Source organism: Haplochromis burtoni, unplaced genomic scaffold (assembly GCF_018398535.1).
Source record: "Haplochromis burtoni strain Fernald_Lab_line unplaced genomic scaffold, NCSU_Asbu1 Contig_157, whole genome shotgun sequence".
NCBI lineage: Eukaryota > Metazoa > Chordata > Actinopteri > Cichliformes > Cichlidae > Haplochromis > Haplochromis burtoni.
The window spans coordinates 85,411-106,172 of NW_024582518.1; the positions used below are offsets into that span (position 1 = coordinate 85,411).

General features: G+C 38.4%; 1 protein-coding gene across 2 annotated transcripts in view; it reads left to right on the forward strand.

The window, feature by feature from the left end:
* LOC102305410 overlaps positions 1 to 4,852 on the forward strand; it is a 15,366-nt gene extending 10,514 nt beyond the window's left edge. The window contains exons 2-4 of one of the 2 annotated variants that reach the window (XM_005932711.3): positions 2,353 to 2,451; positions 2,648 to 2,754; positions 3,446 to 4,852. In XM_005932711.3, the coding sequence (XP_005932773.1) occupies positions 2,353 to 2,451; positions 2,648 to 2,754; positions 3,446 to 3,484 (245 nt within the window). In that variant the 3' untranslated portion in view covers positions 3,485 to 4,852. The other variant, XM_042224966.1, reaches the window with a different exon arrangement.
* Positions 4,853 to 20,762: the final 15,910 nt, after the last annotated feature.

Consider the following 20,762-nt stretch of genomic DNA (forward strand, 5'->3'; position numbering starts at 1 on the left):
TTCACAGGATACAAACTACAGATTCCTAAAGCAGTAAATTGCAGCCAATCTCCTGAGATCATTTGTGTTAGCTGTTATCGTATTATGCTCAATACAAGGGGCTTGCTACTGTCTTCAAACAGATGTCAGAACTACTAGAGGATTGTGTCACTGATGCAACATAAGGGTTTAAAAATGACTGTTAAAGCAAGTGAACATATGAGCCTGGAGGAGCATTTCAGCCATGCGACTTGCCTTTTTCCCCTCTAAATAGGATGTTTGTCGTGTCCTTTTTTTGTCCTTGTTCCTTTTAAAGGTTAATTAGGGTCATTCACTTGTGGTTCCTTTAGTTCTGTGTTATTTAACCTCCCTGTGTGTTTGTGTGTGTCTGTTATTTGGACTGTTGAGTTCTCAGTCATGTTCAAGTGAGTCTATGTTCTTTTGTTTGTTTGTTTGTTTGAACATTTGGACTTTTGCATTTAAGTTCTAGTTGCCATCCATGTTTATTATTGTGTGATTAGTTTCCTTATTGTTTCTTTTATTCAGTGTAGCTCTCTCTGTGGTTATCCTCTAAGTTACTTCCTGTTCTACCTTGCTAGTTAGTTGTCACCTGTTTCTTGTGCCTAGTTTGTCTTTGCACCTGTATCCAAAACTTAGCAACAATACACTTTGTGGGTCCTCCCTCCTTTTACGCTCCAGACTGTGATAATGTTAGTCTTAAGCAAGGTTCTTTACACCTATTTGCACTGTAAGCTTCACAATATCTTATGTTCTCATGTAATGTGAGGGATCTGAACAATTTCATGAGCACATTTAACACTGTAAAGTCTAAGTACCTTAGCTAAGTATTCCTAACACTGTGCAACCAGGTAACATTATGAGAAAATTTTATTTTCTCATTTTTATTTATTTTATTTTATTATGACTTTGTTCTGTTTCTAAAAGCTAAAAAACACATTCATTCAGATGCAGTAAGGCCAAAGGTCAGGGTAACTGTCATTGATGGCGACCTCACAGAGTTAACTTTGTGAGAGTATAAATTAAAGACATATAAAGTCTAAACATTTTCTAGGATTTGATTTCTAAGATCTGGTTACCTCCCCTTGTTTCATTTGAGTTGATAATGTTTGGTGGGTGCAAAGGCAGAACACCGCTGAGCAGCACAAATGGGAATGGTTGTTGGTGATAAACAAGTGAGGGAACACGTTTTTACCAGCTGAGCATTTTATATCAGCTCTTCGAGGGAACAAGCCAGCAGGAAGCTTCGCTGAGTGAGCCGATTAAACAAATATTCTAAAAATTTTAATGTGTAGCTCTTTTGCATCTGTCTGTTACACTCAGAAGGTTAAATTTGGAACCAGTTCAGGGTCCAATTCATTTATTATGTAAGTGGAAAGGGTGCATCAATGGTAATATACATATGTGCATATGCATACGTAGCTGATGGTGTGTTACTGATGGAAAAGTCATTTCCATTTTACTGTGCTTACCTTCTATGTTGATGAGAGAAAGTACTCATCAACATAGCTTTGAAGTGTCAACATTCAACAGTGTAGATGCTGCAGTCAGTGAACATATTGTAAATAAACACACATTCTTTAAAAAAAAAAAAAAAGTAAGTCCTTAAATTAAACAGAATTCACTCATCTGGAAATTTACTGAATCCACAGTTTATCACATCTACTACTTTTTTGTCTTTTCTAACCTTTCCACTTTAAAGGTTAAAGTAGTTGATCTGAACATATCTAACACTTGATTTGGTGACACTCACTTTCACCACAAATTCAAGGAAGCGTCTAGCATGCGATGTGTACACATAGCTATTTTCTCTCTTTTAAAAAACAAAAAATAAATTCTCTCAAGGTGTCCTTGGTGTTGTTGGTGGTGATTGAGTCCACATTAGGATAGGAGATAATAAATAACGTAACAAGTTTACCAACCAAGAAGTTGTCTCGTGTTTGGATGCTGTGTCTTTGAATCTCACTGGTTAGTTTCATTTGCACTTTATCTGGTTACATCTGGTTACAAAAAAACTAAAAACCTGTTTAACTTTAAAAAAGATGGTGATTTAAAATAAAACACTTCACCATGCACACTTAAAAATGAAAACTTCCAGTGCACTGTGAGAATGACAATGAGACCTCTCAATCATCTGAACCTGATGAGCAAGAAAAACAAACATAACACGTACATATCCACTGCTTTACAAAACTGTTTGCTAACTATTGACGCTTATAGTTGATCACTTCTAAATAATAATAAAGTTCAAAAACAGTTTTAAAGTGTGAGCTTTACTCTAGTGAAAACGCAAAGAAAGGTCATGACTTGTGAATCTAACAGTTTCTCAGCTCATCGTTCCTCTTTTTTTGTCAGATGTCACCCTAAACATCACCGACCCCCAAATCGACTGCAGACTCAGTCAGCTCATCATCATCTGTGTCTCTGTTACTGTTGTCGTCTTTGTAATACTGGGTAAGTGAGCCATCATAGATAAGACACTTGAACAGACTCTCTACCAAATCTATAAGTGTTTATCTGAAGCCTGGCCATTTTTCTAATGAACATAATCACACTAAAGTAAAGTGACTGAGAAACATTTATCAGACCAGTCCACACATCTTGTGTAATTGTGAGTTTGATGGTGACGTGACTCAGTGATCTGTTGCAGGTGCTGTTTTTACAGTGTTGTGTTTGAAGAGAAAATCCAGAAGGATCCAGAAGAATAATGTTTCACTTCACATCTATGAGAACACAGACACACTGAGGGCTGCGCAGGTAAACAAACCACTGCTCTCATCGATAAAACTGATACTGTGACCGCTAATGTTCAAAAACTAGTACTGTAGAAGACCTGATAGTAATAGTTAGTGTAGTAGTAATAGTTAAATCTAAAAGTAAATTGTGTAATAAAGATGCAAAAGAAATTTTATAACATTGATCCTTTTGCTTTTAACACCTCTGGTTAAAAATATGATTTTATAGAAATCTCTATGAGAAAATTAACCTGTTTTCGACCTATGAAATTATTCCTCACTTGATCTCTGAGCTCAGTTAACATTTGCCTGATGAGTTTACAGTGGTCACTTCTAGCTCCATTAAAAACAAACAAACAAAACAGAGACAAGAGTGAAAATAATCACTTCAAGGTTTCAAAATGGGACAAATCAACATTTGAAGGACAAGCTAACAGTTGAGACCACTGGGTTTCTCCATTCAAACATATTCATACAGCATTTTTTTTGTCTCACTTAGTAATTGTTACATGTACACCCTGAGTGAAATGTGTACTCTCTGATATGTGAGCAGTTTAATGACGTATTGTATAAGGTGAGCCACATCCACCCTAATCTCTGATAACTGTTCTATGTTTGCTACTGCTAATACTACAGCACCAACACTACCACTGTTTAAAGTTCCACCACTGTACTGCTTCTTCTCCGTACTCATTGCTTGTGTTTTATTTCAGAACAAGGTGATCCAGTCCCAACGGGCAAAAGCTCACTGAAAGACTTCTTTACCCGTAAGCTGAAAGATGTTGCTTTTGTGGACAATTTGAATTGTTTCACATTTAACCCCCAAAATACATTTTCATGCATTTTTTCTACTGCAGGACATAAATTGACATTTTGTGTATTATCAGGATTGTAAGAAAACAGCTGCGTACTTATGATGTAAAACTTCATATAAAAATGTGATGTGCTTCAAGTGTCAGCTGGAACCCTTTGAACATGTGAAGTGCAGCTTAAGAGAGTCTGAAACCCTTTAAGCTAAAAATTGAAAGCATGTCTGAAACTTTAAGGGCTGCATCCACAAGGCACTAAGTGGATGTGGTAGCACTATTTATAACAGTATCACATGACTAACTATAGTGACTGAAGTACAAACATATATAATGTCAACAGTAATGTCAACAGCATATTGTATTTGTAGTAGTACGTATAGAATTGCATGTAAACTGCTTAGCAATACATACATTAAAGACTATTTTTGCGGTTGTACTAAAAGCAGCTCTAATAAACAGGATTGTGGGTAATTGAAGTAGCATTTGTAGTTTTTAAAGCAGTATAATATTATGTATCTGTAAGTTAGCTAACAATTCTGTTAGCACAAATACTTCTTTTGTCCAACGCTTGTCTAAAAGTGTAAAAACAAAGCGTGAAAAAGGAAGTGATTTCCTGAGTTAATTATACACTTTCCTGAGAAACAACTACTCACACTGAGGCGGCTCTAAAGCCCAGTGGCCTCCTTTTCTGTTACTCCGTGGAAACTCAGTTAAATTAGCATTTCAGACTTTTTTAAAAGAATTACTGGAATACATGAATCATTCAGCTTTGACTGTTCATCTGCTTTTACCCACATTGTCCAGCAGCCTACCACACAATCAGACATCCTGATTCAAGATGTCTGTGTAGCCGATCTCTCCTGCGTTCACACAGGAAGTGATGCATCAGCCAGTGGCAATAGGTGATGAATAACTTTCCACCAGTTCAAGTAAGAATGAGCAAAAATAACTGGTGTCTAATTTGAAAGTTAGCGAGTGAAATTATTACAGATGAGAGTAAAATAAAGAATAGATTGACATGTGACATATGAGGAAATGCTTTACAGTGGGATGCAACCTTGGTAATAGTCATTGTTTTCCTGTATATATTGTTGGTTGCTACAATAAAAAGTTTCAGTTAAATATATCATATTGAACTACTCTACTAACTACGATACTCTGAAGCTACACTTCAGAGAAAATTAAAAGAGGTGGGAAACTTACAATTGACCCCCTTAAATACTCTTTCTCATTATTGGATTCACCTGTGTATGTAGGTCAGGGGTCACTGAGCTTACCAAGCCAATTTGAGTTCCAATAATTAGTTCTAAAGGCTTTGAAATCAATAAAATGACAACAGTGCCCAAATTTATGCACCTGCCTGATTTTGTTTAAACAATTATTGCACACTTTCTGTAAATCCAATAAACTTCATTTCACTTCTCAAATATCACTGTGTGTGTCTCCTATATCAGCGGTCCCCAACCCCTGGGCCTCGGACCTGTCCCGGTCCATGAGTCGTTTGGTACCGGGCCGGGAGAGTTGAGGCTCAGGTGTGAAATGTATGGTTTTCAAAAAAGGTTGGGGACCGCTGTCCTATATGATATATTTAACTGACATTTTCTATTGTAACAACCAATGATTAATACAGGAAAATAATGACTATTAACAAGGTTGCCCAAACTTTTGCATCCCACTGTACATGGTTACTTAGGCAACTGGATTCAATTTAGATAAATATGATTAAATTAAAGAAAATCAATGAAATTGATTGAACCCTTTTTTGAGTGGATGGATTGTAAAATTACACAGCTTCTGTGACATGTAAAAACGCTTTTGTGTCATTTAAATATTCATCTATTATTTATTAACTGGGAGGTTTTGACTTTGGTGTTATTGGAAAGAGCTTCATGCTTCCAGAATTAAAATCACCCCATCAAACAGATGTAGAACCAAAAACAAGTCTTCTTTCAAACAAACTGTACAAATGACAACACCTGAACATACCTGAAATAAATGAGTAAATTAATTTACAATCACACTGTATATATTTGTTTCAACATAAAGGAGGAACACGTTCTATAGCTACACTTGCCTGTAGACTGCTGAAACATTTTAATAGGATTCCAATAAAAATAAGTCATTCTTTCCAAACAGATGTTTATTTCGTACATCACTCTGATATTTGACAAAGACTACTGAACTGACTTCATTAAAAATATTTTTCTCTCCAACTTGTTCCTCTTTCTGTGTCTCAGTGGACAAGCTGCCACCCTCCAGTTGTGTTCCATTAATGCTCAAAATTAATAACACCTACATTGACTTTGTTAGTGTTAAATTCAACACATTGTCCCGTACGGGCAGTGCCATAATTAAAATTCATCACAAAGCAACAGAAAGTCTCTCATATTAACCTATCCAGCAGCGTTCACAGTGAAGGTCCACAAGTTGGACTTCCTGTGAGGTACTTGTGGTATTTTATCAGGTGTCATATCGGCTGAAGTCAGCATTTGCGACAGGAAGTGTAGAGGACGTCAGAGTCCATCAGAGCTGAGCTGCTTTCAGACAACTCCGTCTTGTTGTGGTTGCTGAAGCTGATCATGGTTCTCCTGTGGATGATCCTGTTGGTGGTTCTGCTCTGTGCAGAGGCCGAGAAGGTGACCCAGGTCAGAGCAGGGCTGGGGTCAGAGGTCACTCTAACCTGCTCATATCAGACACCAGACATATACTGGTACATGGAGATCTACACCCCATTCAAAGTCTCAGGTAAAGACAAGGCTTTTTACTTTAATACTGAAAACTACAGAAGCAAAGAAAAAGAAGAAAAACACTGACATATGTTTATGGTAACTAACAACCACTGGTGAAGACTGTATCAATAAAGCAATAAATAAAGGAAGTTATTTCATGTGGGAAGTATACACACGTATCTATATATGCACCATCTATCTTTCAGATTATCTTGTTGTTCTTTTTTCACAGATTGCTCTCATCCGCTGAGTCAGACCATCAGCAGCAGAGCAGTTCCACATCAGAGCATCAGCTCCTCATCATGTACTGCTCAGTCTTCGTCATTACTGCTGTCATATGTGGTTATTTATTCATTTAACATTAGTAGAGCCAACAGCTGCTGCTGCACAACTCAAACACATTAAGCACTGATCAATGTTTGTACAAATCAAATGAGTCATGCACACACAGGAGAAAACTCACCCCCAAAGTAAAGCAGGAAGTTACTAATCAAAGAGACAAACGCTAAGACACTCAAACGTCACACAGAAAAACAAACACACTGCCATGGTCCCCCTGTCTGCCCAGCCGGCCCCACAAGGCTACATGTGTTTTGTGTTGCTCTCTCTCTCTCCTTCGCCGCTCTGCCTGGGCGGAGCTCACTGCGGGCTCTCACCCTTGGCCCACACACCTGTTCGCTGTTATGTGCCATTATGTGCCTACCATTTAAGGACGGGATGCAGACCTTCTCGTCGCTGGATGGTTGTGCGAGACATGTTAGTGATCCTCTCAGCTCTTCTGCGAGACTTGTGATTTTGTGTAACCTGCCTTTCCTGTGTGATAGTTTTCCTCCTGTGACCTTCTCGCTGTGTGGACATGTGTGTGTTGGAGTTAGGAGAAGAGAACAAGTGCAAGAGAGTTTTTCCATGGACCTTGTCTTGGACCCTTGGAACCCCCGATTTCCCCTCCACTGTATATATTCTGCACTTGGTGTTGTAAATAAACTCTGTGTTTGGAACTGACAACCTGCTCTGCATTTGAGTCCCTGCAACCAATCGTGACACACAACAGGGAAGGAAAACAATATAAGCAAGAACCCTTAATAAACCATGAACAAAATACTGATGGAAATTAACAGGCACTGAACTTAGGAACTAAATAAACAAGGTAATAAGGAAGGACATGAGAAAACAAGTTACCAATAAAACTAAAACCCAAACATAATGCAAAATAACCTTTCAAAGTCCAAGAATTCAAACTTCAGGGTGTAAGTCCCACCAGTACATCAAAGCTGACTCACCTTTATAACATCAAGTTTATTTAAACCTTTCTGTAAACATAAATGCTTACTGTTGTGTTGTACAGACTAAACTAACCTATACAACAAAGTGGAGTTGAACTCCACAGACTGTCCTATGAGTTAATATTTTGAGTATGTTATCTTTTTACGAAAAGTACATTAGTAAAAGTGCTTTTAACATGTGCTTCAAAGCTAGGTTTGACTGGGAAACTCAAAGCTCAAGTTTGGGATTTAGATCCTTTTTGTTCTTGTGTGACTGCTGTTACTTTTTCATTAACTTGTCTTCTTTGATTTGTTTCACTGTGAAACAGAAGCTCGAGTTCAGCGCGGCTTCTTGTTTGAGTTTTCTCTGCAGTAACCGTTTGGAGACCAAAGATGAAGACAAGTCAACGTTTATTTCTATAGCACGCTTTTACACAACCTTCACTAACACAAAGAAGTCCTAAATTAACAATAAATATAAACATGATGATCATCTTTGACTCTGATGTTTATTAATTCAAATTATAATACTGCTGTGTAATATTGTTTACTAAATACATTAGAGCAGGTTTTAGATATCACCCTGGGTCAACACACCTGAATCAAATGATTAGTTCATTACCAGGCCTCTGGAGAACTACAACACATGTTTATCATAATCAACCAGATTAAGTGTTTACTGGCAAATGACAGTGATGGCGGACATCATCATCACTATTCCAACAGTCCTCTCCACACAGACAAGCATAAACACACTCGACTATCACTAAATCAAATTTAACACATATTTGTAATGACACTAATTCAGTTTACAATAGGGCTCATTCGCTCGGTCAGTAGGTGGCAATATCCTCGTACACTGGGGAGTAAACGGCCATTTAACCAAACAGAAGAAGAAGAAAACCTCTGCACATGCCCAGTATTGAACTGGGAGGTATCATGGATTCATGCTTCTGAAATTAATGCAAAAACAAAAAGAGATTGTCTTTCAAACACGCTGTGGAAATCACAACACTTGAAAAACTTGTAATTCCTGTACTAAATATAAATAAATATTATTATCTACTATCACAGTTTATATATTTGTTCCATCATATGGGAAAACTATATGCTCTATCCATACACTCATACACTGCCTTCTCCTGCCTGTAGGGGTCACTGCTGAGATATTTAATAAAATTCCAATAAAAGTAATTCTTTGCAAAAACAGATTTATTTTATACATTGCATACTTTGCTCTGTATTAATTAAAAACATAAATTAATCAGAAAGCAGCAGGAAGTCTCTCATATTAACCTATCCAGCAATGTTCAAAGTGAAGGTGCACAAGTTGGACTTCCTGTGAGGTACTTGGTACTTGTGGTATTTTATCAGGTGTCATATAGGCTGAAGTCAGCATTTGGGGCAGGAAGTGTAGAGGACGTCAGAGTCCATGAGAGCTGAGCTGCTTTCAGACGACTCCGTCTTGTTGTGGATGCTGAAGCTGATCATGGTTCTCCTGTGGATGATCCTGCTGGTGCTTCTGCTCTGTGCAGAGGCCGAGAACGTGACCGAGGTCAGAGGAGAGCTGGGGACCAATGTCACTCTAACCTGCTCCAATCAGACACCAGACACATACTGGTACATGGAGATCTACACCCAATTCAAAGGATATATTGGACGCAGTCATTCTTCAAATGGCCCTCCTTTATACTCTCCTGGTTTTGAAACCAAATTTTCAATCCTGGGAAACAAACTCGTGATTAAAAGCTTGACAGCAGAGGACTGCAGGCTTTACTTCTGTGGCATCAGAAAAAAGGACATTCATTTTATCAGCACGTTCCATGTTGTGTCATGTAAGCAGAAGTTTTTTCTTATTTAAAAAATTGTAAAGTTTGCTTTTCTAAGAAAGACTTGCAAAAATAATTTGATGAAATTCTGAAGTGATTCTTGTTGGATATTCACATGAGTATTTAAGAAAGTGACTGGAACAGCGTGCTAGTATCATCTCTTCCTGACTTCATCAAAGTTTCTGAATTTAACTTCTCCGTGTGTTTTTTGTATGTTTTAGATTCTCAGTTCATCTTCATCTTTTCCACATTTCCCTCCATCCTCTGTTTCAGGTCATCAGCAGCAGAACAGCTCCATATCAGAGTATCAGCTGGTCATCATTTACCGCTCAGCCTTATTCCTTACCGCCCTCATCCTTCTCATACTAGGTGAGGCTTTTATTTGACAGCTGTTACTTTAGCACTGATCAATATTTGTATCACCAATGTAGGCGAGCTAAATGTAATAAAACATATTGCAGCAAAAACAACAACAAAAAAACCCTCTAAGTACGGTGAGCCTGAGGTCGAAAGGACAAGAAACAGATGGAAAAACAGTTAAACAGTTACAATACCCTTTTGCTGGTAAAGTATTTATACCTACATTTTATATCCATACTCTCTACTGGTCAGATTGTTGCACTCTATTTATCGTATTATTTTATTACATGTTTACAGGCATTAATCAACACAATTTACAAGGGAAAAACGAAACAAAACGAAAAAATTAAATTAAATTAAAAAAATTAAAAGGGACATTGAATAGTTGGGAGTGACCAGTTAGCTAGGTTGGTAATTTCAAGCTTTGAAAAGAAGATTCGGCTTATGAGTATTGGCATATAGGACCCACTTATCCCAACACGAACGGAACCAACACACCCTGTCATTGATATAAGCTGTTACTTCCTCCATCCTATAAATCTCTAGCGTAATTTCCCACCATAATGACAAAGTTGGTATATCTTGCAAGGACCATTTCTTAGTTATACTTTTCTTACTTGCAACAAGTAAAGCTCTTAACAGACGTGTCATTTTTAGACCAGTTCTGCGGTATACATCCAAAAAAGATTGTCTTCATGTCCAAAGGGAATGTACAGTCAAAAATGCCTTGTAGTGTACCATGAATGTCTTTCCAGTAGGTCCGTAGAAAAGAACAATCCCACATAATATGGGTGTGATGTGCTCGTTGGTGTCCACAGTTTCTCCAACACACAGGAGGATTCACATCATAATGAGCCTTTTGACACGGAGTAATAAAGAACCTTATCATAGACTTCCATCCAAATTCCCTCCAGCTGCTGGAGGAAGTACTCCTCCATTTCCGTTCCCACATCTGAGACCATTCATCCCTTGAAATACATACCCCACCCTCCTTTTCCCATAACATCTTCACATAGTCAGCTGAGTGGGGAAGCTTATTTATGAGAAAATTATACAAAAAGGAAATGAGTCTTGTATCAACATCCCCACTATACGCCTATCTAAACAGAGTTACCAATTCCACATTAGTGTATCACATCACACCGATTGTTGTCTTTATATAATGTCTTATTTGCAAGTATTGATAAAAATCCTGTTTTTCTAGATTGTAGTTCTGTTTCAGTGTGTCAAAACTAATAAAGTTCTCATCCTTAATCAAACAATTGAATGTAGATAACCCTTTAGCAGACCAACTTTTAAAACGTGAGTCAAATTTATTCGGGACAAAGTCAGAGTCATATGCATACCATTTAAATAAAGCCAAATCCCGTTCCAATTTAAATTCTTTCACGACTTTTCTCCATACAGTAAGTGTACATGACACCCAGGGGTTGCAAACCTTGTCAATACATTCTCGAATGTTTGAATCCATCAAGACAGCTTGCATTGGAGAGGAAAACATGCTCTCCTCAATAGTCTTCCATTGTGCTTGGTAGCTTGTATCACACCAATTGACCACAGTCTTCAGATGAGCAGCCCGAAAAAAATTTTTTAGTGACGGCAACCCCCATCCTCCCGCCTTCTTATGTAGTTGTAAAGTTTTAAAACAAACCCTCAGCCGCTCCCCCCCCCCCATATAAACCGTGATATTATTTTATCCCATTCATTGAATTGGCTTGAATCAATAGGTATAATATTCATTTTGATGGATTCAATTCGTGAGTGTAGAGAGAGAAAGGGGATCATGTTCCATCGTCTAATATCACCCACTATTCTCCTTTGTAGGGAACCAAAGTTCTCCTCAAATAGTTTAGTTAAATCCTTAGGAATAACAACTCCTAAATATTTCAATGATTTTTCTTGCCATCTCATTGGATATCGATCAACCAAGTGAGCCGGAGGGCTATAGTTATAACTGAGAATTTGAGTTTTAGACATTAATTTTATAGCCAGAGAGTTTCCAAAATTTTTGGCATAGATTCATCAACGGAGGCAAGGAGTTAGTGGGCTGATCTAGGTATATCAATATGTCATCCGCGTAGCAAGTAGTGATGGGATTTCCGGCTCTTTTTAGAGAACCGGCTCTTTGGGTTCGGCTCACTAAAAGGAGCCGCTCTTTCGGCTTCGAACCGGCTCTTCGGGTTGTTTTGTTGCTTTAATTAATTTATTATTAACAACAATATAAAATTATGCACAAAAGGAATTACTAATGTAAAAAAAAGTGGTTTTATTTATATATGTTTATATATAAATATATGCGGTGGCCCCTAGAGACAAAACACATACAAACTCCAAAAAGCACATACAAACTCCAAAACACATTTCTAGCATGAACTGAACTTCCAAAACGGAGCTACTAGATCACTTAAATTACACAATTTAAAGCATGAAAGCGTATGTGTATTCTTTGTGTATTTATACACAAGCATTCATATATAATCAAATAATAATAATAAAAAAAAGTTCATTTGCCTGTTATTACCACACACCAAATCCGGTCGTTGGTACTTGATGGCTTGTGTAGATACTAGGTAACAAAAGTTCAACACTGCCCCTAGCATCCTCGAGCACTTCTGTTGTCTTTTGTACGTGTTTTGAGTTTTTATGTGCTTCTGAGTTTGTACGTGTTTTGGAGTTTGTACGTGTTTTTACGTGTTTTGGAGTTTGTACATGCTTCAGGGTTTGTACGTGATTTGAAGTTTGTATGTGCTTTGTCTGTAGGGGCCACCGTAAATATACTTTTATTTATTCACTCCACATAAAATGTAATAAATAAATCAACTATTCACATTTGAACTTTTAACTATTTCAATTTTCAGCTTTTTCCTTTTCCAAATTTAAAGTGAAACAACACAAAACACTGCAAACCACAACACAATTAAATATAAATTAAAATATGAAAACAAAAAGAAGATGCACATTATCTGTCATATGGGCCTGCATGAATAAACTTTCTGAATCCTTTATCATCTGCAACTGAAAATAGTTGTGGATGATTACTATACCTTTATGTGACGTTGTTGTCCCTGGCTCTTTCTCTGTCTCTCCCTCCCGCTCTGTTCCTGTGCTACTGAGTGTAACTACCGCCCCTCCCCCCTCTTCCCAGCGCAAAGCACAAGGCTCACGTGCTGAGTGAAGCGGAAAAAAAGTGCGAGAGAGGGGGTGAGAGAAAGAAGAAAAAAACCCCAGCTTGCGTTAAGGAGCCGGCTCGCGTCGTTCACGTCAAAGATTCGGCTCTAAGAGCCATTTCGTTCACGATCGACCCATCACTAGTAGCAAGCAAGCTTATGTTCCTGTCCTGCAATGGTAATCCCCTTAATATCTTTATTTTGTCTAATTGATTGTGCCAAAGGTTCTAAATACAAAGCAAACAGAAGCGGGGACCAAGCACAGCCTTGTCTATTTCCTCTCTGCAGAACAAAGCTATTTGAGAGAGAACCATTAACTTTAATTCTTGCGGTAGGATTAGTATATAATGCCCTCACCGTATCAACAATTCCCTTATGTAAGCCGAATTTATCCAAGACTTTGTATAGAAAGTCCCAATTTACGGAGTCGAAGGCTTTTTCTGCATCGACCACAATACTCATAAGCATGGCTGTACTCTTAGATGTCTGTATCTGATGTATTACATGAAGAGTTCTGCGTATATTATCCTGGGTCTGTCGTCATCTTATGAACCCCGTTTGGTCATTACTAATCAGGTCGGGTAAAATTTCTTCCATTCTCTTGGCCATTATCGAAGTAAACAGTCTGTAATCTATGTTAAGGACAGAAATAGGTCTATATGAGCCACACTCCATTTTGTCTTTCCCTTCTTTCGGGATAGCCGAGATGATAGCCTCCTTCCAACTCGGCAGCATTTGCGCTGTTTTTAACACAGTTAAAAGTAGTGAGTAATGTAGGGATCAAGTCCTGTTTAAATTCCCGATATCACTCTGCGGTGTAACCATCGGAGCCTGGTGACTTATTGTATTTCAACCTATTGATGGCATTCATAAGTTCAGCTTCCGTCACCTCCGCTATCATCATTTTATTTTGTTCCTCATTAAGGCTTGGTAGGCATAAAGAATTCAGGAAATCGTCCATTTCATACTCAGCCCCCCGTGGGACTCCCGCATATAAATTTTTATAAAATGATTCAAAGGCATCCTGTATCTTACTAGGATGAGTCATTATATTTCCCGTTGTAACGTCGGTTGCGTTTAGTGGTTGAGAAGAGGCGGCAAAACACTTAGCAGGGTAGCCAAAAGAATACACACTCACGCTGGCGTTGGGGATTTCACAGTGTGTTCTTTAATATACCTTCTCTTCATCAACCCTATAAGCCCGGTTGAACGGCTGTAGCTTAACAAACATAGCGCACAGTGTTCGTACAACCCATAACGTTGCAAACAAAGGTGTCTGGAGAGGTAAAACATAAAATCCGTCCCTCCTCATGTACTAGCGTGCAAGCACATGTCCACACCATCACACAGAGAGAGAGCAGAGCAGTGGCACAAACCGATGACACCATCAACCCTCGACTTGGGTGTCTTAAAGGGACACCACACCATAGTGGCTGTTACACCGTCTCTGGGTGTTTAACCCTTTACAGCCGATCGGAGCGGGCACGCTCCATTTTGCGTAACTATTTTTAAATCCCGGTAGCTCTGCAACCACGTAAGCTAGCGCAATAATTTTTTTTGCATATGAAACCGGAGGAGTTGTACTTACATCTGATGCCATCAGCTTGTCCTAGGTCACAGTTTCCTTCCACATATAGCTTTGCAAAAACTGCATAAAAATCACTTGCAGCAACAAAAACATGATATTCCAGAAACACGCTTCGCCGATCCGATCAGCTGTTTGTAACACTTCCTACGTCCATCAGCGCGAACTATCACATGACCGCATGACCTGCCCGAAACCGGAAGTGACGTCATTTTGCGGAAATGTAGTTTTTTTACGATCGGGGCCTTATGAGCCTATACTTGTGTTTTAAAAAGTTATGTTTGAGTTTATGACTTTCTGTGTCGTTTCTGGGATGCTTAGGACTCATATTGCACTGCTGGAAATAGTTTATTTTGATGCATATGCTGTTATTTTGCAAATTTGCACTATAATATTTATTTTCGTTTTTCCTGCAGTGTATAAAAATTGGTGTATTTCAAAAATAAAACTATGAAGACACTCAAAATAAATTTCCTGTGGTGGGAAACTAGTTTGTGCAACTTTTTTGTATTTACAGTTTTGAGGGATGAGCCTCTTAAATTTCTCTAACTAGAAATATATGTTAAAAAAACAAAAACGATTTTCAATTTTTTTGTAGTTTATTGCACTTTTTTGCAATTTATGTAATTACTATGCACCTAATGCAGACATATTATTAAAATTTAGGCTGTAATGGTTGTATTGATGTATAGCAACTTGAAATGCTCCCAAAAATGGCTCCACAGCATGTAAAAATATAATATAAGCTCTGGCGGACTTGGTTCTATGGTAGGTCTTAAAGGGTTAATTTTAGTTACAGTATTCTCCGCTATCTTCTTCTTAAGTTTCCACGCTAAAATTTTCATTGATTGCGATCCCCCTTGATAATACTTCTGTTTCAAATATAACTATTTTCTCTTTATCGCTTGTGTACTCAGCGTATTTATTTCAGTTCTGGTCGTTGTTAATTTCTGCAGAGTACCCGCTGAAGGCGTATGTTTGTGCTCCCTTTCTAATTGTTTTTGAATCTCTTGTAATTCTTCCATTTTTTTCTCTCTTGCTTTTTTATGGAAGGAGGCAAACGCTATGATCTTCCCCCTCATGACAGCTTTTAATGCATCCCATAGTATCGGGGGTGACACCTCCCCATTATCATTAATTTCGAGATAATCTTTGAGTTCTTTCCTTGTTACTTTCCTAAATTCCACATCTTTAAACAGAGATGAATTCAATCTCCAAATTGAAATTTTGGGGTATACGTTCATATCAATCGTCAGATACAGCGGTGCGTGGTCACTTATATTTATCAAGCCCATCTCGCATGTTAAGATTTTATCCCTATCTCTTCCAAACGTCAAAAAATAATCTATCCTCGTGTAAAGGGAGTGTGGGACTGAGAAATGAGAGTAAGAAGAGTAGGGAAACAATTTCTCCATACTTCAATTAAACCCACCTCGTCAAACAATGCTGAAATTCTTTTATATAAGGTACTCGATTCCAGCTTCATTCTGTTAGAGCTATCTAGATCCGGCTGCAGGCGTATGTTCAGATTGCTGCAGCAAATTAAAGGGCCCTGAGTTTCTGTCACCATTATATTAACAATGTTCTTAAAAAAACTCACTTAAAAAAAGTCACTTCCTGGTGGGCCGTACACATTCATTAAAGTAACCTGATTACCATCAACTGTTCCCCGAACCAGTATAAACCTCCCCTCCTTAGTTGAAGCTGCTCACGAATGGGTCTTTCTCTTTGCCCCTCCGAGTCACGCCGCTGCGACATTCCCGTCTTCTCCCACGTCAGATTTGACAGCTGCTTCAAGACGACTTTAGCGATCTGGAATCCCCTTGTCTGCATATCCGCCATCGCCTCCTCCGCAGTCGAGTAGAGCACAGTTATTTTATTACATGTTATTCTGTTTTGTTTTTTTTTAAAAAAAACTATTTATTTATTACCTTTTCTTCATTTCTTCGTTATCCTATTTCTTTTCATTTCGGGACCGTGTGTACATAATTTCATTCCACCTCATCTAAACATGTGATGCGAATGACAATAAAGCTCCTGTGCTGAACTCATCAAAAATATCCCCCCAAAAAATCTGAAGAAATAAATCACGAAAGAAAACTGAAGTGTTTCTGGGGGGAAAAAAATATGGAACAGCAGAAGAAGAGGCAAGCTAACTGTTATCAGCTAAAGGCAAACATGTATGCAGTATTATATTAATTATGTGATTCAAACACACATTGCCCTACATGTTTTCTCACTCACAACACTGATGAACCCTGGGCTTCTTTTGAAAGTGTCCCCGGCTACATCCACACTAGCCTGGATAGATTTGAAAACGGCATTTTTGTCTGAAAACGCTCCACGTCCACAATAGCATTTTCAGTCGTTTTCACAGAGTTGTGCGTCCACATTGAAACGGCCAAAAACTGGTTGAGGAAAGTTTGTGCAACCTTGGTAATAGTCATTGTTTTCCTGTATATTGTTGGTTGCTACAATAAAAAGTTCAGTTAAATATTCATCATTTGAGACTCTCTCTCTAGTACTCTGTTGCTACTCTTCAGAGAAAATTAAAAGAGGAGGGAAACTTACAATTGACCCCCTTAAATACTCTTTCTCATTATTGGATTCACCTGTGTATGTAGGTCAGGGGTCACTGAGCTTACCAAGCCAATTTGAGTTCCAATAATTAGTTCTAAAGGTTTTGGAATCAATAAAATGACAACAGTGCCCAAATTTATGCACCTGCCTGATTTTGTTTAAACAATTATTGCACACTTTCTGTAAATCCAATAAACTTCATTTCACTTCTCAAATATCACTGTGTGTGTCTCCTATATCAGCGGTCCCCAACCCCCGGGCCTCGGACCGGTACCGGTCCATGAGTCGTTTGGTACCGGGCCGCGAGAGTTGAGGCTCAGGTGTGAAATGTATAGTTTTCAGGGTTTACGCGTCCTATATGATATATTTAACTGACATTTTTTATTGTAACAACCAACGATTTATACAGGAAAATAATGACTATTAACAAGGATGCCCAAACTTTTGCATCTCACTGTAATGTATTTGACTGATTCATTTAGATAATATGATTAAATTAAAGAAAATCAATGAAATTGATTGAACCCTTTTTTGAGTGGATGGATTGTAAAATTATACAGCTTCTGTGACATGTAAAAACGCTTTTGTGTCATTTAAATATTCATCTATTATTTATTAACTGGGAGGTTTTGACTTTGGTGTTATTGGAAAGAGCTTCATGCTTCCAGAATTAAAATCACCCCATCAAACAGATGTAGAACCAAAAACAAGTCTTCTTTCAAACAAACTGTACAAATGACAACACCTGAACATACCTGAAATAAATGAGTAAATTAATTTACAATCACACTGTATATATTTGTTTCAACATACAGGAAGAACACGTTCTATAGCTACACTTGCCTGTAGACTGCTGAAACATTTTAATAGGATTCCAATAAAAATAAGTCATTCTTTCCAAACAGATGTTTATTTCGTACATCACTCTGATATTTGACAAAGACTACTGAACTGACTTCATTAAAAATATTTTTCTCTCCAACTTGTTCCTCTTTCTGTGTCTCAGTGGACAAGCTGCCACCCTCCAGTTGTGTTCCATTAATGCTCAAAATTAATAACACCTACATTGACTTTGTTAGTGTTAAATTCAACACATTGTCCCGTACGGGCAGTGCCATAATTAAAATTCATCACAAAGCAACAGAAAGTCTCTCATATTAACCTATCCAGCAGCGTTCACAGTGAAGGTCCACAAGTTGGACTTCCTGTGAGGTACTTGTGGTATTTTATCAGGTGTCATATCGGCTGAAGTCAGCATTTGCGACAGGAAGTGTAGAGGACGTCAGAGTCCATCAGAGCTGAGCTGCTTTCAGACAACTCCGTCTTGTTGTGGTTGCTGAAGCTGATCATGGTTCTCCTGTGGATGATCCTGTTGGTGGTTCTGCTCTGCATAGACGCCGAGAACGTGACCGAGGTCAGAGGAGAGCTGGGGTCAGAGGTCACTCTAACCTGCTCCAATCAGACACCAGACATACTGGTACATGGAGATCTACACCAGTTCAGAGCAGGTAAAGACAAGGCTTTTTACTTTAATACTGAAAACTACAGAAGCAAAGAAAAAGAAGAAAAACACTGACATATGTTTATGGTAACTAACAACCACTGGTGAAGACTGTATCAATAAAGCAATAAATAAAGGAAGTTATTTCATGTGGGAAGTATACACACGTATCTATATATGCACCATCTATCTTTCAGATCATTTTGTTGTTCTTTTTTCACAGATTGCTCTCATCCGCTGAGTCAGACCATCAGCAGCAGAGCAGTTCCACATCAGAGCATCAGCTCCTCATCATGTACTGCTCAGTCTTCGTCATTACTGCTGTCATATGTGGTTATTTATTCATTTAACATTAGTAGAGCCAACAGCTGCTGCTGCACAACTCAAACACATTAAGCACTGATCAATGTTTGTACAAATCAAATGAGTCATGCACACACAGGAGAAAACTCACCCCCAAAGTAAAGCAGGAAGTTACTAATCAAAGAGACAAACGCTAAGACACTCAAACGTCACACAGAAAAACAAACACACTGCCATGGTCCCCCTGTCTGCCCAGCCGGCCCCACAAGGCTACATGTGTTTTGTGTTGCTCTCTCTCTCTCCTTCGCCGCTCTGCCTGGGCGGAGCTCACTGCGGGCTCTCACCCTTGGCCCACACACCTGTTCGCTGTTATGTGCCATTATGTGCCTACCATTTAAGGACGGGATGCAGACCTTCTCGTCGCTGGATGGTTGTGCGAGACATGTTAGTGATCCTCTCAGCTCTTCTGCGAGACTTGTGATTTTGTGTAACCTGCCTTTCCTGTGTGATAGTTTTCCTCCTGTGACCTTCTCGCTGTGTGGACATGTGTGTGTTGGAGTTAGGAGAAGAGAACAAGTGCAAGAGAGTTTTTCCATGGACCTTGTCTTGGACCCTTGGAACCCCCGATTCCCCCCCCACTGTATATATTCTGCACTTGGTGTTGTAAATAAACTCTGTGTTTGGAACTGACAACCTGCTCTGCATTTGAGTCCCTGCAACCAATCGTGACACACAACAGGGAAGGAAAACAATATAAGCAAGAACCCTTAATAAACCATGAACAAAATACTGATGGAAATTAACAGGCACTGAACTTAGGAACTAAATAAACAAGGTAATAAGGAAGGACATGAGAAAACAAGTTACCAATAAAACTAAAACCCAAACATAATGCAAAATAACCTTTCAAAGTCCAAGAATTCAAACTTCAGGGTGTAAGTCCCACCAGTACATCAAAGCTGACTCACCTTTATAACATCAAGTTTATTTAAACCTTTCTGTAAACATAAATGCTTACTGTTGTGTTGTACAGACTAAACTAACCTATACAACAAAGTGGAGTTGAACTCCACAGACTGTCCTATGAGTTAATATTTTGAGTATGTTATCTTTTTACGAAAAGTACATTAGTAAAAGTGCTTTTAACATGTGCTTCAAAGCTAGGTTTGACTGGGAAACTCAAAGCTCAAGTTTGGGATTTAGATCCTTTTTGTTCTTGTGTGACTGCTGTTACTTTTTCATTAACTTGTCTTCTTTGATTTGTTTCACTGTGAAACAGAAGCTCGAGTTCAGCGCGGCTTCTTGTTTGAGTTTTCTCTGCAGTAACCGTTTGGAGACCAAAGATGAAGACAAGTCAACGTTTATTTCTATAGCACGCTTTTACACAACCTTCACTAACACAAAGAAGTCCTAAATTAACAATAAATATAAACATGATGATCATCTTTGACTCTGATGTTTATTAATTCAAATTATAATACTGCTGTGTAATATTGTTTACTAAATACATTAGAGCAGGTTTTAGATATCACCCTGGGTCAACACACCTGAATCAAATGATTAGTTCATTACCAGGCCTCTGGAGAACTACAACACATGTTTATCATAATCAACCAGATTAAGTGTTTACTGGACAATTGACAGTGATAGCGGACATCATCATCACTATTCCAACAATCCTCTCCACACAGACAAGCATAAACACACTCGACTATCACTAAATCAAATTTAACACATGTTTGTAATGACGCTAATTCAGTTTACAATAGGGTTCATTCGCTCAGTCAGCAGGTGGCAGTATCCTCGTACACTGGGGAGTAAACGGCCATTTAACCAAACAGAAGAAGAAGAAAACCTCTGCACATGCCCAGTATTGAACTGGGAGGTATCATGGATTCATGCTTC